Source organism: Petromyzon marinus, chromosome 18 (genome assembly GCF_048934315.1).
Source record: "Petromyzon marinus isolate PM22_M1 ecotype Great Lakes invasive population chromosome 18, UKy_Petmar_22M1.pri1.0, whole genome shotgun sequence".
Lineage (NCBI taxonomy): Eukaryota > Metazoa > Chordata > Hyperoartia > Petromyzontiformes > Petromyzontidae > Petromyzon > Petromyzon marinus.
The window spans coordinates 9,087,328-9,115,185 of NC_133684.1; the positions used below are offsets into that span (position 1 = coordinate 9,087,328).

The 27,858-nt window shown below is 57.8% G+C and overlaps 1 protein-coding gene across 5 annotated transcripts in view; it reads left to right on the forward strand.

Annotated features, from left to right (window-relative positions):
* The first annotated feature begins 253 nt into the window (after positions 1 to 253).
* Positions 254 to 27,858, forward strand: part of LMO7 (LIM domain 7) — a 49,516-nt gene continuing 21,911 nt past the window's right edge. For 2 of the 5 annotated variants that reach the window (XM_076067852.1, XM_076067853.1), the window contains exons 1-4: positions 255 to 645; positions 11,012 to 11,082; positions 11,361 to 11,430; positions 20,331 to 20,437. In XM_076067852.1, the coding sequence (XP_075923967.1) occupies positions 535 to 645; positions 11,012 to 11,082; positions 11,361 to 11,430; positions 20,331 to 20,437 (359 nt within the window). In that variant the 5' untranslated portion in view covers positions 255 to 534. Of the gene's footprint in view, positions 646 to 11,011; positions 11,083 to 11,360; positions 11,431 to 20,330; positions 20,438 to 27,858 lie in introns of all 5 variants that reach the window. The other 3 variants (XM_032956288.2, XM_032956289.2, XM_076067854.1) reach the window with 2 other exon arrangements.

The window sequence follows — 27,858 nt, forward strand, 5'->3', positions numbered from 1 at the left end:
TGGGGGGAGCTGGAGACAGGGGGGGAGGGGGAGAGGGGAGCTGGGGAGAGGGGAGCTGGAGAGAGGGGAGCTGGAGAGAGGGGGGGAGGGGGGAGCTGGAGAGAGAGGGGGAGGGGGGAGCTGGCGAGAGGGAGGGGGGGGGAGTGGAGCTGGAGAGAGGGGGGGAGGGAGCTGGGAGAGAGGGGGGAGGGAGCTGAGAGTGAGAGGAGGGAGAGAGGGGAGGGGGCTGGGAGCTGAGAGAGAGGAGGGAGAGGAGAGAGAGAGGGGAGGGAGCTGAGAGAGAGAGGAGAGAGAGAGGGGAGGTTTTGTCGATTCGCTTCCCCCCACCCCACTCGCTTACGCCGAGCTCGGAGCTCGAAGGAGCCGCAGCCACCGCCGCCGCTTCCTCGCGCCGAGCCCCGCGGTTTTGAGTTGCGCGGCCTCCACTCGGCCCCCCTTGCGCCTGCCGGGACCCGCGGAGCGAGGCGGGCCCCGAACCGAAGGGGAACTTTACCCCCCGGGGGACCTGAGGGGACCGCGGGGACCGCGGAGACCATGGCGAGGGTGGCCGAGAGCGGCCCCGCGCCGAGCGAGGCGGCGTGGGGAGAGGAGACGCGGGAGCGGAGCCTCCGCGACGTGGCTGGCGAGGCGAGGAGGTGGATTCAGGTGAGGTGGTGGTGGTGGTGGCGAGGTGACGACGAGGTGAGGGAGTGCGGAGGTTAGATGCGGAGGTGATGTGAAGGAGGTGGATGCAGATGAGGTGATGTGAAGGGGGTGGATACGCATGAGGTGATGTGAAGGGGGTAGATACAGATGAGGTGATGTGAAGGGGGTAGATACAGATGAGGTGATGAGGTGATGTGAAGGGGGTAGATACAGATGAGGTGGTGTGAAGGGGGTGGATACACATGAGGTGGTGTGAAGGGGGTAGATACAGATGAGGTGATGTGAAGGGGGTAGATACAGATGAGGTGATGAGGTGATGTGAAGGGGGTAGATACAGATGAGGTGATGTGAAGGAGGTAGATACAGATGAGGTGATGTGAAGGAGGTAGATACAGATGTGGTGATGTGAAGGAGGTGGATACAGATAAGGTGATGTGGTGATGTGAAGGGGGTAGATACAGATGAGGTGATGTGAAGGGGGTAGATACAGATGAGGTGATGAGATGATGTGAAGGGGGTAGATACAGATGAGGTGATGTGAAGGAGGTGGATACTGATGAGGTGATGTTAAGGAGGTGGATACTGATGAGGTGATGTGAAGGAGGTGGATACTGATGAGGTGATGTTAAGGAGGTGGATACTGATGAGGTGATGTGAAAGAAGTGGATACCGGGGGTGAAGGTGGATACACGAGAGTCGATACGAAGGTGAAGGGGGTGAGGTCGTGAATGTGTGGAAGTAGCGAGGCGGTGAGTGGGCGAGGTTCAGGATTTACGTTCAAATGGGTGAGGCGGTGAATAGGGGTGGATTAGAGGCGAGGCGATACAGGTGATGAGGTGCGAGTCAAAAGGTGGATGCAGGGTCAGGGGATGAGGGAGGGTAGAGCAGTCGAGGGAAGGTGAGGGGATGAGAAGGTGGGTTTAGGTGAGGGGACGTTGAGGTGAGGGGGCCGATGAGGTGGATGCACGGTAAAGATCGTGAGAGGAGGTGAACACTGCTCCTCGGAGCTGACATGGAAGCGAGCCGGACAGGGGTGGGTGGGTGGGTGAGAGGCAAGAGGTGAGCGATGGGGAAGGAGAGACGGAGGAGGAGAGATGGAGGAGCGTACAGCAGCAGCAGTGTGGTGGGCGCGGATCTCAAGTTGTGATGTGCTGACCCTGCGCGTCACGGGCACGCGGAGTGAGCGAGAGAGAGTGAGTGAGGCAGGGGAGGCGTGGGGGGGATGAAATATGAACGAGTGACGAGGTGGAAAGAGAGAGGTAAGAGAGAGATACAGGAGAGGTGGACGAGTGAGGAGAGTGGGGGGGGGGGTGTTGCGGGAGAGAGACTCGAACCGTCTGGTCGTCACGAGCTTTAGGGGACGACATTGCCCAGGTTGAGTTGGGAGATGTGGGGGTGGGGGGTCTCGGGGGTCCGGGTTCGGTCCCCCTTTGCCCCCCCCCCAACCCAACCTCTTCCACCCCCCCCCCCAACCTCTTCCACCCCAGACCTCGACGTGAGAGAGGGGAGGGGAGAGTTTTGGGGGTGTCTACAAGACGCGGGTAAACCCGGGGGCTCAGGACGCAAAAGCGAGAACGGCGAGAAAATCCGGTCCGGGCTTCACCACCACTACCACCACCACTACCATCATCATCATCGTGCTAGCCGGCTTCACCACCACCACTATCATCATCATCATCATCGTGCAAGCCGGCTTCACCACCACCACCATCATCATCGTGCAAGCGGGCTTCACCATCACTATCATCATCATCGTGCAAGCCGGCTTCACCACCACCACCATCATCATCATCGTGCAAGCCGGCTTCACCATCACCACTATCATCATCATCGTGCTAGCCGGCTTCACCATCACCATCATCATGGGCGTAGCTGGGCTCATTAATGAAAGTGCGGTGGAGAGTCACGGGGGGCTTTTGTGTTGTTGTGGGGGGACGCCTCCCGCCGCACCCACTCCGCGGGGGACCTCCACCTCTTGCCCCGGTACTGTGTTGTGATGATGATGATGTAGAGGAGGTGGAAGGGCGCGCAGCGTGTTATCGACTTGCACAAAACCTGAACTCGGGATCGAAGTCCCCGGCCACTCCGCTCCCACCCCCCCCCGAGTTGCCAGTCCACACGGCCATTACGTGCAACAACAACAACGAAACAAGTCGCCACACGCTGCACGTGCCTGATGGTGGATACACAATAACCCTGGACTCGCCCACCTCGGTTTGGGGGGCATCTATTTAGTAGGTAGGCAAAAATCTGTCAAAACCTGACTCCTCCCCCCATCCCCCCCAGCTGCGTACGTACACCTGACGCACCCCCCCCCCCCCCACCCCGAATCCTATAGAACGGCCGATATTTAATCCACGCAGAAACGATCAAGGATTAATAATATTAACGCGTTTAAGCAAACAGATAGTACACCGCCGGACTATATAACTAATTTGAAGGCCAATGTAGACATTATTATCGAGGCTTCACCCCCCCGTTTCCTATGCGTACGCACATTGTCAGTAGACCCCCCCCACCCATACGCAAGCGAACCCATTTGGGTTAACCCCCCCTCCATGCGTACGGACTGAATGGATGGCCTCTTGATTCCCAGCCGCGACCCCCCGCCCCCTCCCACCACCAGCCCCCACGACTGACATGGCGTGGCTCGGTCATCATCCAGCAGTGGACTGACAATGTGAACACAAACAGATGGCACTGGTCCATTAGACCGACAGATGTATACAGTATGTGTGTTTTAATGCGTTAATAACGCACCCCTGAGCGCATTACGATTACTCTTGCTTTCAGTCCGAATCGTCGGCGTCCTCTGCACGTCACGTGGGACGTGTTGAGCAATCATTATTGATCGCGTTTCCGCTCGGCACGTGCTGATATCCAGGCGCGAGCACTGATTACGGTCACTAGGGCAACACCCGCAGTGAATGAGGGGCGGGGTGGGGGGTCACCTGTGGTGAATGGGGGTTGGGGTGAGGTGTGAGGGGTGAGCGAACCTCGTCACGAACGCTCTTTCGCCTTGGATGAGGGCGCCCTCACCTGGACGCATCGCGCGCTCCCTGCTGCAGCCACGGGGTGGCGCCCCTCCCTCCATCGTGCCCCTGCAATCTATATACGCCTATGGATCACATTCGTGTTTTTGGAGTCTATGTTAGAGTCTATGGTTCATGTAAGTTCATGCAAGTCTACAGGTCTGTGTTGAAGTATATTGTTCTCTACCCGTAGAGAGTCTAATGTGAGTCTATGGGTATCTATGTAGATGTAAGGAATATATTCTGTTGTTGTGTATGGCGGCAATCTGGTTCAGGAGCTCGATGCCAATGTCGAGGTCTGCTGCTGGCCACGGCGAGTGGGCTTTAGCAGAGAGGGTTCGTCTCGCTTTGCTGTTCCTTCTCCGTTGCAGGAACTCCGACTGCAGTGGCTCACTATATGATCCACGGTTGCAATTGCATGATCACAATCGCACCACTGTGGTTTGCCTTTAATTTCCATTGATGAAGGAGACGTGCGCATCGCTCTAGTGATGTCCCGATGCGGTTGATGGTTACACCGGTGTCTTCGAGGAGGAATGTCAAAACCAGGAGTCTGTGGATCTATTTGCAAGAAAAGTGGCTGTGACTTGGATAATACGATGTGCGGAATAGAAGCCCAAGCCCAAAAGTTAGGCGTGTGGCTCAGCGGAACTGTCAGATCCTCCACCGAGGAGGGGACACACAGCCCAGCTGAGTCCAAGAGTTCAAGTCGACTGTGTGTGACCAGGTGAGAACTCCAGAGACCAGGACAGGAAGTAGTCCCCCTTTGCGAGTGTGACCTAGGGTCACAAAGATGATCAAAGCAAAACAAATAAAAGAGCGTTACAGCAATGAAGCAAATAGCAATTGGAATGAAATCAAATTCGGTAGCTACGAAAGAAGAGCAGCTTGTGTCGGGACCGTGCCTTGATACCGAGGACGTTTTTTTTGTTATGATTTCACGGGAAGGCTGCAGTGATTGTCGCTTTGGGCGAGGTCTGGGCTCGGGATGAGGTCATGGGAAGAGACCCGATCCAGACTCTGGTTGTGTGTGCCCCCATTTCGCTCGCATTATCACATCATCCCATTTGGGCGTGTCCCTGTGTGTGCACATACAAAGACAAAAATGCCCCGTACAGGCATGCATGCAGGCTGTTGGGGAAAGTGCTCTTAGCGAGTACAGTGCCAATGAAGGCCGGAATGGTGCACGATTGGGTGGTGTGGTCATAACAATGCCCGACAGACGTCTGTCTGCCCTGTGCTGTTTTTTCTGTACGTACTATAGCAGGTACTTTTTTACGGCTGAGTAAACCTAGCAGAGGCCCATAATCAGTTCAGATATTCGTAATTGATGTTGGTCGTGAGCAGAGATCGAACCCGGGTCGCCAGGTTAGTAGCACATCGCGCTAACCACTGCGCCACCACTCCGCGCTGTGTACACTCACTGTACTGTGGATCTGCCTCTACCACGAATAGACTCATCACCGACATTGGCACTGCCTCGTAATGTCATAAACAATAGCAGAGTGGGAGTTCACAGTCCTTTATCAATCCACTGCTGGATGAAGCCCTCCCCACGCCGTTGCCACCCGGTCCCGTCGTTCCGCCCTCATTCCATTGCCGCCCGGATAAACTTTTTCGCGTGCCCATACTTTTCCGCTCCATCTCCACGATGTCCGTTCCCTCTCGGGCGCGTCCCCCTCCCTTGGCTGAAGATCCTCGTCACGAGTATTGCCACATAGCCGCAACGCGTCTAACCCGAGGGCCGATTGCTGTCCGTCAGTGTCCGCCACGTCAATTAACCGCAATGTTAGTGAAAAACCCCAAGTGTTACTAACACTTGAATAATTCATATCCCTCATCCAGAAGTCTCGAATGGTGGAGGGGTTGTTCTTCCCGCACCCATCAATCTCAAACGATGGAGCGGGGGGGGGCGATTCTCTCTGATCCTTTACCTCGTGGCGACTGGGTGGTTGCCCGCGACGCGCAGACCCGCGGGGCCCCACAGGACCGTCCCTGTAGCTCGGGGGGGCAGGCGCTAGGGGATCACGGAGAGAGAGAGGCGCGAGAGTCCGGCTCGCGACATTGCGCGGCGGCGATCACTGTGGGTAGGGAGAGGGGCGGCGAGGGAGCGGTGAGCGATGCCGCATTACTGATTGAGTCACGCGTGAGGGCAGTGGTGGCGGGGGAGGGATAGGGATGCGTGAGGGAGGCGAGGGCGATGTGAGGGGATGAGGGGGAAGAGAGAGGGGGTGGGAGTGATTGTGAGTGGGGTGAGGTAGTGAGGGAGTGGAACTGCGTATGGTGACAGTGATAATGACATCGTGGTGGCTATTATCCTGTGTAACCAAAAAAAATGTTCCTGGGTAGTGTTATTTTCTAATTGCTTTTGCCTCAAAGGTACAGAAAATGGCTATTATTCCCCACAAATAATCAGTCGTTAGGTCTATGACCTTACAACCATTCACTGGTAAGACCACCTCAGCTGTTCTTAACTCAGCTCACAGTACATCAAATTCGTGATCTGATCCCATCTGTGAAAGATGTGATCCCTGACATGTAATACCCCGGCGTCTACAAACTAAGCTGTGTCCGCGGCAGTAGTTACATTGGGGAAACTAAACAGGACAGCGATATTTTTAAACGTACCTATTTTCAATGAGAAAACGTGTGCATTTGTGTCATTCCTTCACGTAAAGTCCTAGTCACAAAAGCAAAGTTTGTGGGGAATAATAGGCATTTACTATACTTTTGAGGCATAAGCAATTAAAAAAATAACACTACCCTGGAACAAAAATTGTGTTACATAGCGAATGATCAGTGGCGAGTGATATAAGAACCGGTTCTGGGCTTCCTCTAGGTCGACGAAGCCCTATAAGTACCTGTTGTGGTGTTTAAATAAACAGCACTGGCGAGACAAAGGTGGCCGGGTGTGGTGCTAGTCACGTCACCCTATCTTGCGCTCTTTCCGGCCTTACGTGCTCACTAACAGCACTCGCCACTACCAGCGAGAGGAGAATATGTATGTGTGTGTGTTGAACTTCTTTCGCACCGTACGTAGCCAACCGTGCTCATGTGAAGTGCGGTGTGGGGACAACAAACTGAACACGCAACGAGCGGCAGTTCTAAAGAAGTGAATTCTCAGAATGTTCGTGTCGTTGAGGGAGTGGCGCGTCCTCGTTTTATCTCAGACCCCCCCTCCTCACTTGCTCACTCGAGCTCCTTTCCCTGTGACCCCACACCCCCTATCACCCCCCCCTCCTCCTCGCTCTAATTGACTTCGGGGGGACACACCCCCACGATAATCTCCCCCCAGTGTCGCGCGTCGCCACAGATGCTGCAATTAAATTATTTTCATCATCGGGATCTCACGGGTGCCTGTGACACGCGCGCGTCGTGACTCACGGCATGGTATGCAGGAGGTCGCGGGCTCGATCCCGACCATGGCGCTGGTATATTTGGAGTTTGCGTGTCTCTCTCCCCCGTGGTGTTGCGTGGATTTTTCTCCCGGTCCTCCGGTTTTTCCCCTCCACATTCAGAGAAACACGCGTTTAGAGTATTTGGCTGCTTTAAATTTCCACGCGATAAGCCACTTCGTTGAGCTTTCAATTTGTGGCCCGGTCGCTTCTGATAAAGAGCTGCATATCCGAGTGTGCTTTACCTGGTCAAACAGAAATAGAAAATAGTACAGGTGTCTAACTCAGTTGTGGCGCCACACATAAATTCGGGGCCAGTGCATGTGTATCTCTGTATCTCTGTATCTGTGTCGACCCCTGTGTCTTTGTACGTCTGTCCGTATATGTACGTGAGTGTGTATCACGGCCAACACCAGTCACGACTATCTGAGCCAATCTTGGGTCTCTCAGGATCGACTCGGCCTTAAAATGAGTACCTGGTGCGGTGTGTAAACATTGCCACGTGGGAGGCAAAGGCGGCCGGGCGTGGTTGCTGGCCACCCATCCCTTCGTGTGCCGTTCCGGCCTTCATAGGTGCTCGCTAACAGCACTTGCCCCCAATATTCTGTTAAGGCTACACGGGGGATATTTACCTTTGTGCGAATCGCGTCTCGATATCGAACCCTGCGGCTGCTGCTGGGGGAATGTGTCAGGTGCGGTGAGCGTGGCGCCTACCCGCGGGGAGTGGCACGTGGGGACTTACACTTGGGGGGGGGGTGACACTTGGGGGTGGAGGGTGACACATGGGGGATGACACATGGGGGGTGACACATGGGGGGTGACACATGGGGGGTGACACATGTACTCCACCCACGTGCTCGCTCGCACAAAGACCCGAGTGTGAGTTTGCGAGCTCCTGTTAATGCCGGCACGGCGCACAAAGCGGATGCTGTGGTCAGCACCACGTGCGGGCGTGCTTTTGTCTCCCTGGTGCCGATGTTTACAAACCGCACCTAGTACTCATTTAAGGCCGAGCGCACATAGTGGAAGCGCAGAAGAGGCTAAGATAGTTATTTGAGGCTGAGTCGACCGAGGAGAGGCCCAGGACCGGTTTAAATATTCGCCAGATGCACCTCACTTGATGCTGAGTCGAGCGCACGCAGACTCGCACACAAAGTGTCACCCTGTCACACGAAGTGTCACCCTGTCACACTTCGTGTCACCCTGTCACACTTCGTGTCACCCTGTCACACGAAGTGTCACCCTGTCACACGAAGTGTCACCCTCTCACAAGAAGTGTCACCCTGTCACACGAAGTGTCACCCTGTCACACGAAGTGTCACCTTGTCACACGAAGTGTCACCCTGTCACACGAAGTGTCACCCTCACACGAAGTGTCACCCTGTCACACGAAGTATCACCCTCTCACACGAAGTGTCACCTTGTCACACGGAGTGTCACCCTGTCACACGAAGTGTCACCCTCTCACACGAAGTGTCACCCTCTCACACGAAGTGTCACCCTGTCACGAAGTGTCACCCTCTCACACGAAATGTCACCCTCTCACACGAAGTGTCACCCTCTCACACGAAGTGTCACCCTGTCACACGAAGTGTCACCCTCTCACACGAAGTGTCACCCTCTCACACGAAGTGTCACCCTCTCACACGAAGTGTCACCCTCTCACACGAAGTGTCACCCTGTCACACGAAGTGTCACCCTCTCACACGAAGTGTCACCCTCTCACACGAAGTGTCACCCTCTCACACGAAGTGTCACCCTCTCACACGAAGTGTCACCCTCTCACACGAAGTGTCACCCTCTCACACGAAGTGTCACCCTCTCACACGAAGTGTCACCCTCTCACACGAAGTGTCACCCTCTCACACGAAGTGTCATCCTGTCACACAGACACGAAGACCACGATGACGGGAGTAGTTTAGACCCAGGTTAACCGAGATGACTGGCAGATGCACCGCCTGTACTCCCCACTGTGACAACTGGCCAATAACCACGGTGGTAGTAACTACCTAAGTTTGAGCACACACACGTAACACTCCCACGTGCACACACACACTCCCACACACACTCCCATACACACGTAACACTCCCACGTGCACACACACACTCCCACACACACTCCCATACACACACGTAACACTCCCACGTGCACGCATACACGTGCACATCCCACTCACAAGTGCTCACACATACACTTCCACGTGCGCACACACACTCCCACACACACTCCCACACCCATACATGTGCACATCCCACAAAAACGTGCACACACTCCCACGCACAAACACACACATGTACTCCCACGTGCGCACACAAACACACACACGCCCACGTGCACTACACGTGCACACCACGTGCACACACAAACAAACCTAAACACAGGAGTGTGCACGCGCACACGCGCGCCTCTGGCCAGGTCGCCATGGCGACGCGATCCACGCCACGCACGCGCCCAGCCCGGGCACGCGCTCCTCCGGGTGGCGGGCGGGGGGGAGGGATGGGGGAGGGGGTGAAGGGGGGGGAGGGATGGGGGAGGGGGTGAAGGGGGGGGTGAAGGATCCCCCGCCCCCACCGCCCCCACGCGGTCCCCTTGGGGATCAATGGGTGCATCTTGACCCCACCTCACGTCTCGAGATCACTTCCCTCACACCTCCTGTCCCTTTATCGGGGTCTGAGTGCGAGCGTGTGAGAGGGTAATGATGCTACGTGTGTGTGTGAAGGTAACGATGCTACGTGTGTGTGTGTGAGGGTAACGATGCTACGTGTGTGTGAAGATAACCTTGCTACGTGTGTGTGAGGGTAACGATGCTACGTGTGTGTGAGGGTAACAATGCTACATGTGTGTGTGAGGGTAACGATGCTACGTGTGTGTGAGGGTAACAATGCTACATGTGTGTGTGAGGGTAACAATGCTACATGTGTGTGTGAAGGTAACGATGCTACATGTGTGTGTGTGAAGGTAACGATGCTACGTGTGTGTGTGAAGGTAACGATGCTACGTGTGTGTGTGTGAAGGTAACCATGCTACGTGTGTGTGAGAGGGCAACCAGCTATGTGTGTGTGAAGGTAACGATGCTACCTGTGTGTGTGAGAGGGCAACCAGCTATGTGTGTGTGAAGGTAACGATGCTACGTGTGTGTGTGGGTAACAATGCTACATGTGTGTGTGAAGGTAACGATGCTACATGTGTGTGTGTGTGGGTAACAATGCTACATGTGTGTGAGAGGGTAACGATGCTACGTGTGTGTGTGTCAGAGTGTGCGTGCACGTACGAGCAACGCCAGTGACGATTGTCTGAACGGGTCCTGGGCCTCCCCTATGTCGACTCAGCCTTAAATGAGTACCTGGTGCGATGTGTAAGCACCCCCCACGTAGCCATAATAGACTTGTGGTGGCAAGTGCTGTTAGCGAGCTCCTGTGAAGGCCGGTAAGGCACACGAGCGGGGTAGCCAGCACCACGCCCAGCCGCCTTTGTCTCCCCAGTACGCTACGTTTACACCTCATACCAGGTACTCATTTGAGGCCGAGTCGACCTAGGGGAGGACTCCCTTGTTGGCGACCGGGAACGAGAATCAAACTCGGGTCGCCGGGTTCGTACTACGGCACAAATGGTTCCACTCGCGCACACACACACACACAGACACACAACTCCTCTCACACACACACACACCGATCCCTCTCACTCTGTGTCATGGTGTGGTTGGCATGAGTCCTTGTGCAACGAACGACGTGGGCCCCCTCCACCTTGTTCAAATTCCATTCTCCCCGCCCCCCCCCACCCACTGCCTCCCAACCCCCCAGGTGCAATTGCACCGCCTGCACACTCGACAGCTGACGTCACTGGTCGCACCCCTCTGGTACGGTGACATGCTCGCACTCGCTCGCCCCCCGCTCACCGTCACTGCTCGCCCTGTGGCGCGTTGCCGTGTTGTCGTGCAGGAGGTCACAGGTCGAGAGCTGGAGGGAGAGGATTTCCGCGCTGCCCTGGAGAACGGCGTTGCCCTCTGCGAGTGAGTCTCGGGGCACAGGGCACTTGGCGAGGGAGGGTGAGGGGTTGTCACTTGTACAGCTGCACCACAGCATCACCCGCACCCGGAGCACAGAAGGCCGGGTGGGGGGGGGGGGGCATGGCACGGAAGAGTAAAGGATGGCAGAGCTGGGGGAGGAAGGGCATGGGAGGGTAGCGATGACGATTCTGAACCCAGGGACTCAACCCCCCTGTGTTGTGGTTGTATGGGTGGTTGTGGTGGATGTGGTTGTAGCGGTTGTTGTGGTTGTTGTGCCGTAGCCTCGTGAACCACATCAAGCCGGGACTGGTGAAGAGGGTGAACCGACAGCCGACCCCGATCGCCGGGCTCGTGAGTGACATTGGCGATGCCGCACCGCTGCACCACACCTCCGCACTGCACTACCACACCAGACCCCCACACCACCAACACGGAACTTGCACCACCACACCACTGCACTACCACATCGGACTCCCACACCACCACACAGGACCCCTGCACCGCACTCCAACACCAGACCCCCACAGCACTGCACCACCACGCCACACTCCCACACCCCTACACTACACGACACCGCACCATCAATCCCCCCCCGCACAGCACCCCTGCACCAACACCACTGCACTCGCACACCGCACTCCACCACCATGCTCCCACACCGCTCCCAGCGCTCCATGCGGAGCGGTGCGCTCACCGCCACCGGGGAGTCTCTCTCAGCTGTGTATCCTCCTGGACCCACTGTGGGTTTGGTGCACGCCAGTGTGGCTGATTGTCGTTGCAGTGGTGATTGCAGTGGTTGTGGTGAGCGATTGTGGTGGTGGTGTTTGGTTTGTTGATTGTGGTGTGTGCAGTTGTGTTGGGTTTGGTGGCTCTGGTGTAGTGGTGGTGTGTGTGGTGAGCGCTTGTGAGAGTGGTGGTGGTTTCCATTCTCGGTTCCCCAAGCACCATGTTGCCCCTTTCCCAGTCCTCCTCGGGTGTCAGGGTTCAAGGGTCAGGCCCCCCACGTGCCGCGTGAAGATGGGGCAGGGGGGTGGTGTGAGGAGGGCGGTGAGGAGGTTCTCATCCTCGTTGGGAACTCACGTCTGTGTTTCCCGGTCCTTGTGAGTGGGTGCGCAGCGCGAGTGAGCGCGCCCGTGTGAACGTGTACCCAACGTGTATGCGTCCGTGTGCCTCGTTGTGTCTGTGTGTTGCTTTAACTGTGTGTGTGTGTATATATGCCCGTGTGTCTGAATATAGGTCGACTCAGCCTTAAATGAGTACCTGCTTTTTTTGTTTAAACCTCAGCACCAGGGAGACAAAGGCGGCCGTGCTAGCCACCCATGCCCTCTTGTGCCGTGCTGGCCTTCATAGGTGCTCGCTATGAGCACTTGCCCCAGCAGCCTCATACAGGTTATTTTGGTCACCTCTTATTTTGTGTGTCAACTTGCGTGGTTGTGTATCCGTTATCTAGGGTAATTACTCTTTGTAATTCTGTAGTTTGTAATAAAGTTTAATGAGTTAACGTTATTATAACTTTGGCCAACATTACAGCTCTAATTGTAAATGGCCCTAGGACTGGTGTGTGTGCCTCTGTGTGCTTGTGTAAATATATGCCTGTCTGTATATTCGCGATATGTGTGTGTACGCATGTGTGGTGACGCCGCAGCTAACTGCAGCGCCACCGCTCCCCAGTGGCCCGAATCCCGCTCCTGACCAATAACAGTAGGTTGTTCTGTAAACCGGTCCTGGGCCTCCCCTAGGTCGACTCAATCTTCAATCAGTACCGTGGGTGGTATGAAAATATCAGAATTGGGGACACATACGCAGCCGGGCTTAGTGCTGGTAACCCCACCCCCTCTTGTGCCATTTTGGCCTTCGTAGAAGCTCGCTAATAGCACTTATCCCGACAGTCCGTTAAAGGCTATACGGGGGATCTTTGTGCTTTTTTGTGTGCGCGCACGCGCACCTCTTAACGTTTATTGCAACCAATTCGTTGGGACGTCGAGATTTGGCCAATCTCGTCTATCTGTGAGCCACGCCTGGGGAGGTGATAATGCCGGGAGGAAGAGGGGAGGGGCAGGGATGGGGGCAATGCTCGGGGAAGGAATTCCTTCCTTGGGACTTTGCTGCTGGCGACGCTTTTGGGACATCAGGTCTTGAGATGAAAGAATCCATTCGGAAATTTCCCGTGGGAGTTGAGTGATCAATTGGCTTTGGTTGCAATCAAACAATATTATTATGTATTACCATGAAAGCCTCTCACTTAGCCTCAAGACTCCCTTACAGGACATTGGGACGTTTGGCCAAGCGTTGCATTAATGAGGGGTTGCCTCCGTGCGGGAGGAAACGAGAGAACACTCGGAAGCTCCGCACAGATGTATCCAATAATCCATTGTTGCACTCCCAATCTGTACTGTGTAATTGAAAAGGTGTGAGAGAGATGAGCCAAGTGCTCCCTTGGATTAATTCACATCGGCGCCGCCCGTCCACTGCTCGTTCTGCCAAATCGGTCCACGGATTGTGTCCATGGGGCGTGACCTCGACCCTGACGGTGACCTCGACTCTGATGGTGACCCCGACCCTGACATTGACCCTGACGGTGACCTCGACCCTGACGGTGACCCCGACCATGACGGTGACGTCGACCCTGACGGTGACCTCGACCCTGATGGTGACCCCGACCCTGACGGTGACCCCGACCCTGACTGTGACCCTGACGGTGACCTCGAGCCTGACGGTGACCTCGACCCTGACGGTGACCCGGACCCTGACGGTGACGTCGACCCTGACGGTGACCTCGACCCTGACGGTGACGTCGACCCTGACGGTGACCCCGACCCTGACGGTGATGGTGACCCTGACGGTGACCTCGACCCTGACGGTGACCTCGACCCTGACGGTGATGTCGACCCTGACGGTGACCTCGACCCTGACGGTGACGTCGACCCTGACGGTGACCCCGACCCTGACGGTGATGTTGACCCTGACGGTGACCTCGACCCTGATGGTGACCCCTACCCTGATGGTGACCTCGACCCTGACGGTGACCTCGACCCTGACGGTGACCCCGACCCTGACGGTGACTTCGACCCTGACGGTGACCTCGACCCTGACGGTGACCTCGACCCTGACGGTGACCCCTACGCTGACGGTGATGTTGATCCTGACGGTGACCTCGACCCTGGCGGTGACGTCGACCGTGGCCTCTCCAGGGCAGAATTGAGCGAATCCGGCAGGCCTCCACCGGATGATGCTGCGGCCGAGTGGAGTTGTGACCGTAGGGTGCCACACGCCAACTGCCTCGCAGGGCAACATTAAAGATCCCGTGACGTCCTTCGAGAAAGAGCAGGCCATTGTGTGCCGGCGTCACTGTCCAAATTTGTCACATTTAAAAGAAACTGACCTGATTGCGATCGCACACAGCAGCGTCGCCCCCCCCCCCCCCTCCCGTGAAGCTGCTTGGCACGCCGCCTCCGTGGAACGGCAGCGCTGCCACGGCCCTGCGTGACGATGATGAGTGAAGAGGTGTCATGCAGGGAGGGTCCCACGGGGCCTTGGTGGAGTGGCTGGGGGCTCAGAGCTGGGGGGGGGGGGGAGGAGGTGAGGGGCAGGGGGTGGGGGCCACGGTCTAAACCCACTGCCCCGGCTGATAATCTCAGAAAGTGTGAGCTCCTCGGAGGAGGAGGAATGGGCGGCACGGCCGCTCTCGTCTCTCGCGCGGAGGTTGCGCCGCCTCCGCTCCCGAACCCTCGCATTCCTCGTGCGAGATGTCATCCCGCGCCGCTCGAGCCACGCGACGATGAGCTCAGCGAGTGTCACCGTGGTGCCAATTCCCCCCCAAAAAAAACAACGCGCGCAGGGACGTGTCGGGGCGCGGGGAATGCGGGGGACCGTGGGGGACCGTGGGGGACTTTGGGGGACTTTGGGGGACCGTGGGGGACTTTGGGGGACTTTGGGGGACCGTGGGGGACCGTGGGGGACCGTAGGCTCCGGGCGGAAGGTCTCGGGGTGAAGGTGTCCCAGGATGCAGCCTGCTGTAGGCGAAGATCCCAGCGTTGGAGGGTGCAGCGACAGAGGTGTTTCGCAATGGACGGTCCAGCAGAAGGGGCACCCCGCGATCGAGTCGTTCCGAGGCTGGAGGTGTTCAGCGATGGAGGCGTCTTGAGCTGGGAGGTCCTGGGATGGAGGTGTCCCTCAGGGTAGGGTCATGGGATAAGAAGAGTTCCAGTGTGGAGGATCCAGTGGTTGGAGGTGGTGTGATAGAGCGACCGGGAGGCAGGAAACATTGTCACGGTGACGTCAGCAGGTCTCTGGGGAGAGGCGCAGGCTGGGCTGGGGAAACAGTGCGATTAAAACATAAAAATAACAAAACGCAGCGCGGCCAGGGAGCTGGGCGCGTCGGCCATTCATCGCTCCGGGGTCCAGCAGCGGAACCTTCTGCTCCCCGCGGCTGTTCCCCACCCCCTCTATCTGGTTCCCAAGCCGTCAGTTCCAAACTCCGGAAAATCTACAGCTCACATCCTCCTGGACTCCACGGGACAGCCTCCGAACTGGAGACTCCCGCTGCTTGCTGCTGCGGGTGGGTTGTCGCTCGGCCGAATCGTCGGCATGATCTATCCACTGCAGGATGAACATCCCCCCCCCCCCCCCAAGCTGTCGGTGTGTCCCACGCTCCTGCGACGTAGCGATCTATCGCGTTCCGAGCCAATCTCGCGGCTCCCTGTTGCCGGCGCACGCCCTCTGCTTCCACGTTGCCCACTGACCGTCAGCCCTTCCTTCTCGGTGCAATCGCGCGTCCCGTCCACGCCACTTTTGCACACTTGTCAGCTTTTTGTTCCACCTCCTCCCCGCCGCGTGCCCGGTGGAAGCGCTGCCTTTGTGCGTGTTTTTCAATCGTGGTTGCCGCTGAGCCCAGGCGTAAAACGCCAAGTGGCCAGCAACATACGGCACCCATTAACATCACAGAAGACAAAAGTTCACATGCTTGTTGGAGTGAAAGGGGCTTGGGAACTCGATGAGCCGATTGCTCCCTTCGTGTCCCACTGAAGCCACGTGACTAGGTAGCCACAACGACACAGAGCAGTGATGGACGTGGTGTGCCGGGTTGCGGAAATTTTTTCGGGGGTCACCGACCCGCACGGACCCCCGCCTGACATTCGTCCCTGGCGAAGTCCCCTCGGCTCCGGCTGTCTTCCCGTCTCGAGCGGCCGCGTCTCAAACCCGCCCGGCGCTTCTTGCACTGGAGACTCCTCGGCATCTGTCCAGGGAGCGGCCCCTTGGAATTTGGCACGGGAATGGGACCTGCGAGTACGTGTGGTCGCGTGCGTGCGTCGTGTGCGCGCACGCTTCTGTGCGTGTGTGTTTGCGTGTCGCGGACTGCGCTACGAACCCGCCAGCCCGAGTTCGGTTCCCGGCCACGGCCGGTTCTGGACCTCTCTCCCTCGTTGACTCGGCCTTAAACGAGCACTGTCGAGACGAGGGCGACCAGGCGTGGTGCCGGCCACACCAACCCCGTGCGTGCCTAGGCACCCTCCGTCCATAGGTGCTCGCTGACAGCACTTGCCCCATCTGTGTAGGCTAGACGGGGGGGGGGACCCTTTGTCTTTGTGTCTGCATGCGTGTCAGGCGGGTTGGGGAGGAGGGGTGTAGAGAGAGAGAGGGGGGGGGCTAGCGGAGGGGGGGGTCTTTTTCCCCTGGTGTCCTGCAGGGGGGACGATGGGAGACGGGGGGCGGTGGGCAAACATTCCTAAATCTGGCCCCGCAGCCGGGGTGGCGGCAAGGGGGCTCTGCTTTCCCGGAGCGGCCCAGGGAGTGAGGCGTGCGCGGCCCTCGTTAGCGCGGCCCTCGTTAGCGCGGCCCTCGTTAGCGCGGCCCTCGTTAGCGTGGCCCTCGTTAGCGGTAATTGGCGCTTCTTGCGGCGTTTGGCCGGGAACTCCGTCGCCCTTGTTCCACTTAAACCGTGAGACGCGACGACGGTGGCGCGTGCGTTGATGTCGCAATTAAACCATCGCCCTCCCCCTGCCCATCGCTCCCCTCTCACGTCAGTGACGTCCCCCCCCCCCTTCCCTCTCTGTGCCAAACTAAGGCACTGTGCAGTGAGTGACGTGAGACCACGCGGGGGGTAGGGTGGTTGAGTGATCGGGGATCAGCGTTAAGTGACTGATGGGATGGGAGGGGGTCAACGTGGGGGAATCGTGGGGGGGATTGGGTCAGTGGGGGATCAGGGAGGGTTTAGTGAGGGGGGGGGGGGTGAGAGTCGTGTGAATGAGCGTTGTGTACAAGCAGAGAGTACATCGTGTGTATTCTGTGCGACGTGTGTGTACTCTGTGCACTTTGTCTATGTACCTGGTATGTTTGCTATGCACCAGGAATGTAATCTGGCACGCGTATGTATTCAGCTATGAGTGTAGTGAGTGCTAGGACAAGCCAGTATTATTGCACGCGTGTGTGAAGACGCCTGTACCCCCCGTGTGTGCGTTATTTTGAGTTCACATTGTGCGTACACACGTCCGGTTAGACACGTGCTTATCTACACGTGTGCGTGTGTCTATGGGGAGCGGTAGTGTAGCGGTTAGCGCGCTGCACTACGAACCTGACGACCCGGGTTCAATTCCCGCTCACGGCAAACACCAGGGACGATTATCTGAACCGGTCCTGGGCCACCCCTAGGTCGACTCAGCCTCAAATGAGTACCTGGTGCGATGTGCAAATCGCTGCTCAGGAGATGAAGGCGGCCGGGCGTGGTGTCGGCCACCCACCCCCTCGTGTGCCGTGCCGGCCTTTATAGATGCTCGCTAACAGCACTTGCCCCTACAGTCCGTTAAGGCTATACCGGGGATCTTTGTCTTTGTATACAAGGTTGGGAGCGGTTGTGCGGTGCTTGGCCCATTGCACGGCTCACAGTCGCTGATGAATATCTGAATCCAGTGCGGAAACCTTCCTTTGTCGGCTCAACAGTTAAATGAGTACCCGGTTCGGTGTGCAAGCATCCGCACCGGGGAGACGAAGGCGACCGGGCGTGATGCTGGCCATAACACCGCCTGGTGCGCCGCCCTTCCGAGGTGCTCGCTAACAGCACTTGCCCCCCCTAAACAGCCCGTTAGAGGCTAAGCATGGGGCAGGGATCTGCGGCAACGAAAATAACAATGAGACTTTTTTTTTCGGATTCGTGTAAAAAAAAAACAACTTCCATTTCAAGAGCCGCAAATGCCGCGCTATGAATACGGGAGACCGTGGTGGCACTTTTATAAGCGACGCCACACGGAGCAGTCCTTAAAAGAGCGGCGTGTTGGCTCCGGAGCTGCAGGTTGCCGACTCTGCGGGTGTTTTAGTCGGTTGGGTTCGGTCTCGATTCGCCGTGGGGCTGGGGAGCGTCGCAGGGTGCGTCGGGAACGCGAGGGAGAACGCGGAGAGAGGGAAACAGGTGGGAGAGAGAGGTGAGATGAGATGTGAGACAGAGGGATACAAGAGAGGAGCATGGGGAGAAGGAGAGGTTAGAGAGAGAGCGGCGGGGGGGGAGGAAAGGGAGTTTCGAGTTGAGGTGGAGAGAGTGATGAAAGCTCTGAAACAGAGGGGCAGGGAGGGAGGTAGGATGGGATGAAGAGGGAGGGATGAGGCAGGAAGGGAGGGGATGAAGAGGGAGTGATCAGGCAGAGAGGGAGGGAGGGGATGGGTTTTCGGCACGGGATCCAAATCCCGCCCCACTCTGCCACCTCCCCTCGTCTCTCCCCTCTCCCCCTGCTCCTCCCACGCCGCGACCCCCGCTCCCCACTCCCCGCTCCGCTGCCACTCTCAGCGAGGAGTCGCGCGTGCGGGAGTCGGGGTGCGTGACTGAGCCCGTGACGGTGACGGTACGCCTTGACCCGTCACTGTGTGTGCGTTCACCCGTCACTGTGTGTGTGTTCACCCGTCACTGTGTGTGTGTGTGTTCACCCGTCACTGTGTGTGTGTTCACCCGTCACAGTGTGTGTGTGTGTTCACCCGTCACTTTGTGTGTGTTCACCCGTCACTTTGTGTGTGTGTTCACCCACCACTGTGTGTGCGTGTTCTCCCGTCGCTGTGTGTGTGGTCACCCGTCACTGTGTGTGTGTGTTCACCCGTCACTGTGTGTGTGTGTTCACCCGTCACTGTGTGTGTGTTCACCCGTCACTTTGTGTGTGTGTGTTCACCCGTCACTGTGTGTGTGTTCACCCACCACTGTGTGTGCGTGTTCTCCCGTCGCCGTGTGTGTGTTCACCCGTCACTGTGTGTGCGTGTATTTACCCGTTACTGTGTGTGTGCGCGCGTGTTCACCCGTCACTTTCTGTGTGTGTGTTCACTCACCACTGTGTGTGCGTTTCTCCTGTCGCTGTGTGTGTGCGCGTGTTCACCCGTCAGTGTGTGTGTGCACCCGTCACTATATTTGTTCACCCACCACTGTGTGTGCGTGTTCACCCGTCATTGTGTGTGTGTGTTTAGCCATGACTGTTTGAGTGTTTACATGTGACTGTTGATGAGTGAGCGCGTGAGTGTTAGGCAAGTGCCTGCGTGTTTGTGACGGTGACCGTGTGAGCGTGACTGACAGTGATCGTCGCTGTGTTGGCCCCTGAGGCCGTGACTGGTTGAGCGTCTGTCACCGTGCGAGTGACTGTGTGAGTGACCGTGTGCGTGACTTTGTGTGTCTGTGACTGAGGTTCTGTGAGGGATGGTGAGCATGTGAGCGTGCCTGCGTGAAGATGATTTAGTTGTTTGCATTGAGAGTGTGCGACTGCGTGTCTGTGCGACTGTGTGAGAGTGTGCGACTGCGTGTCTGTGCGACTGAGAGAGTGTGCGACTGCGTGTCTGTGCGACTGTGTGAGAGTGTGCGACTGCGTGTCTGTGCGACTGAGAGAGCGTGCGACTGTGTGTCTGTGCGACTGAGAGAGCGTGCGACTGTGTGTCTGTGCGACTCAGAGAGTGTGCGACTGAGAGAATGTGCGACTGTGTGTCTGTGCGACTGTGAGAGTGTGCGACTGCGTGTCTGTGTGACTGTGAGAGTGTTCGACTGCGTGTCTGTGCGACTGAGAGAGTGTGCGACTGCGTGTCTGTGCGACTGAGAGAGTGTGCGACTGTGCGACTGTGAGAGCGTGCGACCTGTGTGTGCGACTGAGAGAGTGTGCGACTGTGTGTCTGTGCGACTGAGAGAGCGTGCGACTGTGAGCGGCCGCGCCTCTGCAACTGGGCGCTGGTGAGCGATCCCCTGAGGAGGACTGCCGGCACCGCGAGTGAGATTTTCCCGTCTCCCGGCCCGGCAGGACAACGTGAACCAGTTCCTGGACGCGTGCGCTAACCTGGGCCTCAAGCCCGCTCAGCTGTTCCACGCGGGCGACCTGCAGGACACGTCGGAGCGCCTCACCATCAGGTGAGCTCACCTGCTGCCCCCCCTCCCTCCCTCCCCAACCTCCACCCCACCTGGCGGCTTGGCCCCCCTCCACGGAAATCACAGCGGGCTCTACTCGTCCGTGCATCATGGGCGGGGGGGGGAGGCGAGGGGGGGGGCACCTCGGCACCTCGGCGATAGGCGGCCCCGCGCGCTCTGGGAGCGACCGTGCGTCTCGGCGTGCTTTAAATCTCTCGCCAGGGTGACCCCTCGAGGTGGAACGTCTCGTCTGCAGTCGTGTCCAGAGGGGGGGCGGGGGGTCGGTGGACTAGGGCACGGCAAGCACCGAACGACGCGCGCGCATTTTAAACCTGCAGCTCGTGCGGGTTGGCTGGAAAAGCACACAGACGTGCACACATCCACACATGCGTACATGCACATTAGCGTGTTTTCTAGATTCGGAGGACCGACGAGAGATAACGAGGGGCACCGAGATCCCTACCCGCCCCCCCCCCACCCCAATGCCTCCATGTGCCAAGGCCGGCTTTGTCGCCCGGTCCGTGCCGGGGTTTGGTAGAAGCCACAAATTCCTTTTTCGTCCTTGAGCCAGGGTAACGCGGTCCTCAGTGTGTTACCGTTGGATTCTCAGTGTGGTACCATGGGTCCTATGTGAGTTACCGTTGGATCCTCCGTGTGGTACCATGGGTCCTCTGTGAGTTACCATTGGATTCTCAGTGTGGTACCATGGGTCCTATGTGAGTTACCGTTGGATCCTCCGTGTGGTACCATGGGTCCTCTGTGAGTTACCGTTGGATTCTCAGTGTGGTACCATGGGTCCTCTGTGAGTTACCGTTGGATCCTCCGTGTGGTGCCATGGGACCTCAGTGTGTTACCGCGAGTCCTCAGTGTGGTACTAGGAATCATCGACCTTAGGTTCTAAGTCCGTTATCACGAGTGCGCGGTGCCTTATAAAAGGGGGTCCTCATTGCTATTAAGAACCCCATCAGAACGTTCCCAAGTATCCTCATGGGGCGTGACTAGGATCCCAAGGGGATCCCTTTGCGGGGGTGGTTGAGGGTCCATGTCGCCCTTGACCCCGGCTGAGCGGCCGTGGTGCCTGGAGTCGCAGAGGCTGGTCCCGGAGCCACCTGCGAGCTCCACTGGGGTCCCGCTGGGTCCCTAGGGGGGCTATCACGGGGTCCCCGGTCCAAAGTTCGCCCCTCGGCGTGACACTTTATTACGCCGTCATGGCAACTGCCGTTAATGTGCAGTGGCGGTGTCGTGCTCAGTCGCCACCGCTCCTCCCTCCCACCCCCGCCACACTCGACCGCTGAGATTGTTGTGGGGGGCGGGGGGGGCGTAGCTATGGGCCCTGGATGGAGGAGGGGGGTGGGGGACACGGTCGGTCCTGCGGTTTGTATACCCCTGTGAGAGAAACGGAGAAGATAGGGGATTGAGGATGGGAGATTCGGGGGGGGGGGCGGGGGGGGGAAGTTCAAGGAGCCCCGCCCCCTCAGGAGTCAATGTAACAGGTGCCCCCCAGCCCACCTCTTAAGTAAACACGATGCCATGCGGATCACACGGCGTCCAAATGCAACTGCATTTCAAGACCCTGTGACAACAAAACCCTCTCACCTCTGTACAGTTGAAATTTAAGGCAACCACCCATCCTGAAGAAACAGAACAGGGACACCCCCATTCCTAAGGAACAAATCAGATGCGAGCCCCCTCTGTAATACAAATGACAAAAAAAACCTCCCTTTTGGCTTTGAGATACAAACAGCTTCCTGAGGTCAGAGATCACAATAGCTCTGCTTCTAGGGTGAAGATAACAGGGCCCTGGCTTTGCCTAAACGTAACAGCCCCCCCCCCCAGAGTAGAGATAACAGCTCCACCTCATAATAGAGGTTTTTTTTTTGCCAGGATCCAGGGTCCGTGGGCCCTGGAGGGACCGTGCCCCTCGCGCCCCCTTGGGAGAACGTGGAGTTGCCGGATGTGTGTGTGTGTGTACGCCCCCTGTGTCCCGCGATGCCACTTCAGGAAAGCCTCATCTAGGTCTCATGACCTCTGTCGGGAGTGCCCTGCCAAGTTTGTGCAGTACGTGGTGATGATTGCTATGTGCAATCCAATCAGGTCATTTGAGTGGCGGTAATTGAGTGGCGGTAATTGAGTGGCGGTAATTGAGTGGCGGTATTCAGTGGTGGTAATTCAGTGGTGGTATTTGAGTGGCGGTGGTCGTGGTGGAGGTGGTGGTGGCCCCGCCACACCCTTGGCGTTCCAGTGACTCCTGCCAGGGCGGTGCTGTTGTTGCACGAGTTCACACACGCATTCCACGGCGGGGGGGGGGGGGGGTCCGAGGGGCGGGTGCGATGGGTAAAGGTTAAAGGTAAGGATTACAGGTGTGTCCTCACACGACAGATATGTCCTCTTTGCATATCTGCAAGGCGCAATCTGCGCTGCATTCCGCCGCGTCCCTCATGCTCTGACGTTGGTGGCGGTAAAACAATGAGACTCGGAGTTACGGATATATCGGGGATCGGAGCTGCACCTGCCGTTGCACCGGGGAGTGGGCGGGAGGGTGCAGCTGCAGGTGCGGCGGCTTTCATCGCGTCAGCGGGACGGGGCATCGGGGGGCCTCGCGAGCTTCGGGCCTCGCGCACTTCCCCTGGAACCTGGGTCCCGTGCCATCGCACCGGGCGGCAATTCGCGTCGGCCCCGAGAGCGCGGAGAGCGACGTGCGGAGTTTCGGCTGCGCGCGTCCCAGCGAGATCGCGATGATGGACGCACATCGTCGGTCGCTCGCGGGTTGCGTCCTCGCCCCCGCTACTCCACTGGACAATCGGCTGCCAGGAGGACAATCCTGATGCAGCATGGCTGCCGGAAATTCCCTATGCAACATGGCCACTGTGCCCAGGCGGGCTGTGGCTAAGTTGCGTATTAATGTTATTCTTGTGTTTTTAAAGCAATGTGAGGGTGACTTTGCGTGAATTTATTTGTGCGTGCGAGCGTGTTTTTCTTTTTATGTCTCTGCCGTGTGGCGTGTCGGCCTTAATAGGTGTTCACTAAGTCTGTTAAAAGGCTCTATGGGGGATCTTTGCCTGTTTGCGAGGAGAGTATTTGTCCGCAATTGCGCACGAGTTGTTGTTGGGTTTATGTGTCGGTGCAAGCGGAAGTGTGTGGATGTGATGACGGAATTAAGGCTTGTCTTCTTCATCCCCTCCTGATGTCCCCTGGTCCTCTGGTTCTCCCATTCCCTCGTCTCCCGGTCTCCCTCCCTACCCCCTTATTTATCACCTGGTTCAAAAGGTCAGCTGTTAGCCTCATTATCCTCATTACTTAATCGCCTGGTATCTCCACCTCCTGATCCCCGAGTTACCCCGATCGCATTGATCGCCTCTTCTCCACACCCCCTCATCCCCTGGTCCCCCCTCGTTATTGCGGTCGTGGACGGTGCCTGGGCTGGGTTGCGCGTGGGGCACGGAGTCCATCCCGGGCCCCGGCGAGCGCGCGGTTAAATATAGACCCGCGGAGAGGAATTTACGAGACAACAATTTGGTTTACGAGCCAGGGGTCACGATGGGGAGGCGGGGTCGGGCGGGGCGGTGAGTGTTCGGGACGGACTCTGGGCCCGGTCGCACACTCGTCCTGTCACGCAAACGGGAGGCTAGATTAAGTTGAGTTTGTGCCACGAGAGACATCCCGTCCCCTGGCGCCTCACCTGGCTACGGGGGCCCACGGGGGCCTGGCGAGGCCGGCCCGAGCGCCGCTGTCCCGGGCGCGCTTTGCCGAGCCCGGAGTGGCGCCGCCGAGGAGCGTGGAAGCAAGCCGCTGCTCGCTTCCACGCTCCGTTCGGGCAGCTGCCGCCACAGAGGCACACGTTGGCCGCCCACAGTCTTGTCCTCACCAGGTCACAGACCGTTCCGCAGGTTCACACCCATTCTGTCCACTGCGATTCTGTCCACTCATCCCCGCGTGTTATCGCAGTCGTACGCTACGCGAAATACTCGGGTGTTTTTTTTTTATCTCACTTGCTGAGCACAGTTGCCCAAAGGCCCAAAAAACACCCAATGGCCAGTAACAAACAGTACACTGCTGTAATAGGTGAGAGGTAACACATTCCTTGAATTGAGCGAGATTATTATTATACCAGTTTGGGGGAACGTGACGATTGGAGGGAATTCCAGGGTTGAGCGGCACGAGGGTAATGGCAGGGGAAGTGTGGTGACCTGCAGCCTGGTGGTGGCACGCGGGTGGCGACATCGGTGACTTTAGTTCGAGCGAATAGTGAACCGTGCTCGTGGCGATAGGAGAGTGATCAGGAGGTGACTGAATCGGTGTGTGCTGGGGCACTGTGAATGTCCACGGTGGGGAGCTCTCCAGGTGGTGCTCCTCCTCTCAGCCGCCACCGCTGGTGATCCGGACACCTCTGGGCCGGGTGACGTCTCTGTGATTGAGAGAGAGAGAGAGAGACGGAGGGTTTTCATGGGCAGAGCCACGACGTCCGGCCCACGGGCCGTGGGGCCCCAGGCGCAGGGCCGGCTGTTTCCCTGGGACGGCTGTGAGCAGCCGCAGTGTGAATTCCTGTGCCCCGGGGCTGTGGTCTGACAGGTGCCTCCTCCTCCTCCTCCTCCCCTGACTAAAAATACTCGCGGGTCCGCCATTCACAGCTCGCGCTCGTTGAAAGAGCAGGGGCAGGAGCCAGACTGGGCCCCGGGCAGTTGCGGAGAACGGTCAAACGAGGCTGACTTTTAAAGGGCACGGCCGGGGGCATTCCTCGTGAGCGGAGCGACTGACTGGCTTTTCAAGAGGCACGGCTCGGGCAGTCCCAGAGCACAGGTTACACCACGGTCTTAGACTCTCGTGTGGCCAATGAACAGTGACCATCGGAGATTTAGTTGAGAGCTATTCAATTGCTTTGTCTGAGTGCTGGTGAATTGTAGACTCGCTCACCCACTCACACCTAATCACTCACGCGCCTACCCACTCACTTGCGCACCCACTCTTCCAACCCACTCCGCCAACCCACTAACTTACTCATTCAAAGGCAAAGAATTCCCCTTAGAGCCTTAACGGGCCTTTATTTGCTCACTCACCCACCACCTTCAAGTTTATATTTGGGGCAGTGCAAAGTCACATGGTAGCTGAAAGTAGCGCATGGGGGGAGAGGGAGGCTCTGTGTCTCCGCTCGTGTGCTGGGTGCCCTCCACGTCCGTCCGTCCGTCGTAGTCATCGTCTCTCGCCCAACGTATCTCTCCTTCTGCTTTAACTCTAATGATGCTATCTCCTTCTGCTTTAACTCCAATGATGCTATCGGCAACAAAAAAAAACGGCAGTAGAGGGAGATCAAAAACCAGGTGGGGGGGGGGGGTAGTAGATGCAGTGGTGAAGGATCCAGAAGGGAACGGGTTGAGAGTAGACGGAGCAGCGGTCTCCGCTAAAGACAACCGCGGCACGAAGTCGCTCCCCGGCCCCATCGTGGCTGGCGAGCCGACGGACGACGACGATGATCTATCGTCGTTGTGGTAACAAAGTGTCCATATCGTAGTAGACAATGGCCCACGGAAGCGGATACCACAGAGCTGCCTCTGAGATCACTTCAAGTGACCTCTGGTCCGTACAGTAGGGGGCAGCAGTTGCCAGCCTCCCTGCTGCATGGAGGCGATGTTCATCGCGTGATGGTCAAACTGACATTCGTCATTTTCAGAGCTGCGTTTTACCAAAATTAGGTGCAGAAACAAATTTAACCCGATGTTTCTTCTTTGTGTGTGCAGTCATTGGTGTCTGGGCTGAGACCATCCACTCACTGACCACGAGGGCCCGGTTTAATCGGGGGCGGCTGAAACGGAGATTCGAACCCGGGAGGTTAAGCGGTGCCGGCTCGGCGCTCTGACCTTCGAGCCACCAGGCTGTGCCGTCCCGTGAACCTGAATTCCTCCTACAGTGAGGAATTCAGGTCCACGGGATGCCCCAACGTTTAGCTCTGGCCACAGGATCGGCACGGGAGCGGCATGGGAGGCGGCAGGGTGCGGCAAAGGGAGTCGCGGGGAGTCACGTGGAGGGAAGGAGAGTCACAGAAAGGCGGAGGGGAGTTGTAAGGAGTCGCCGAGAGTCACCAAGGGGGGAGTCGCGGGGAGGCGCGTGGGAGGGTGCAGTGGGCGGGTGGCCGGCCTGGGTGTGGCAATGGGGGCCTGGGTAATTTTAGCCACCGAGGGTTGGCAGCTGCTTTCCCAGCTCCTGGAGAGAGAGAGAGTGAGCGAGAGAGCGATGGGTGGGATGGATGATTAGGGTTGGCGGTGGTGGTGGTGGTGGTGATGAATGGGTGGTGGGATAAAGGGATGATTAGGGAGGTGGTGGTGGTGATGGTGAAGTAGGGTCACTTGGGACCACGGGCCCGGCCGGGCGTGACACCGACGTGCAGGTGCCCACACCGCGCGTGCGGTGTTTACCTGCGCCGAGTGTTTGCCGCACGCGTCACCGGGCGCTGAGGAACTCGCCCCGCCGGTGGCGTCACCGCTCAGGAATGGCGCGAAACCGCTCGGCTCACGGGACGCGCCGTGCCCGTCAGCGAAACAAAGAGCTCAGGTGTCGGCACGGCCCGTCTGATGCAGCCCCCCCCACCTCCCACACACATGCCACCACCGCCACTACCACCGAGCCCCTCCCAGCCTCCTCTCCTCCTCCTCTCCCTCTTGAGCCACACCTTGCTGGGACACCTTTGCCCGTTGCCTCTACCTGAGACTCTACCTCAGCGATCCCCAACCTTTTTGGCACCAGGGACCGGTTTCATGGAAGATAATTTTTTCACGGACCGGTGGGTGGGGGGGGGTTCATCATTGGGTCTTTCCCCCTTTTCAAAGAAGCTAGGGGTCAGCTTGTGGGTTTACCAAAACTGTCACTGAGACAAGTGCGCAGTGCGGGAAAGAGGCGCGGACGGAAGTGGCAAATAATAAAATAATGGGGCGGGCCACGAGCGGACTCACCGCTCTCACCTCCTGCTGCTGTGTGGCACGGTTCCTAACAAGCCACGGACCGAAACCGGTCCGCGGCCCGGGGGTTGGGGACCCCTGCTCTACCTGACACTCTACCTGACACTCTACCTGACACTCTACCTGGCACTCTACCTGACACTCTACCTGTGTGCGTTAATGGGCGGCAGGGTGGTGGCAGAGTGGCGATGCTGCTGCCTAGCAGCGAGAGGTGCCTGGGTTTGAATCCTGTCTCGGGCACATTTACACGTGGAGTTTTTATGTTTCTACCCCCTGCTCTGCATGGGTTTCTCCGGTTTCCCCCCCCCTCCCCCCATAGCTACAACACATGCAATGAATGTCACCGGTATTGGCCAAACAACCCAAGGATGAAAAATAACCTGCAAATTACTCACTTGGGTGAACACGTGGAATAGTAATAACGATGCATCGCTGGTCGTCTCATTTAGCCGTCTTCCAATCAACGATCTCGGTTTT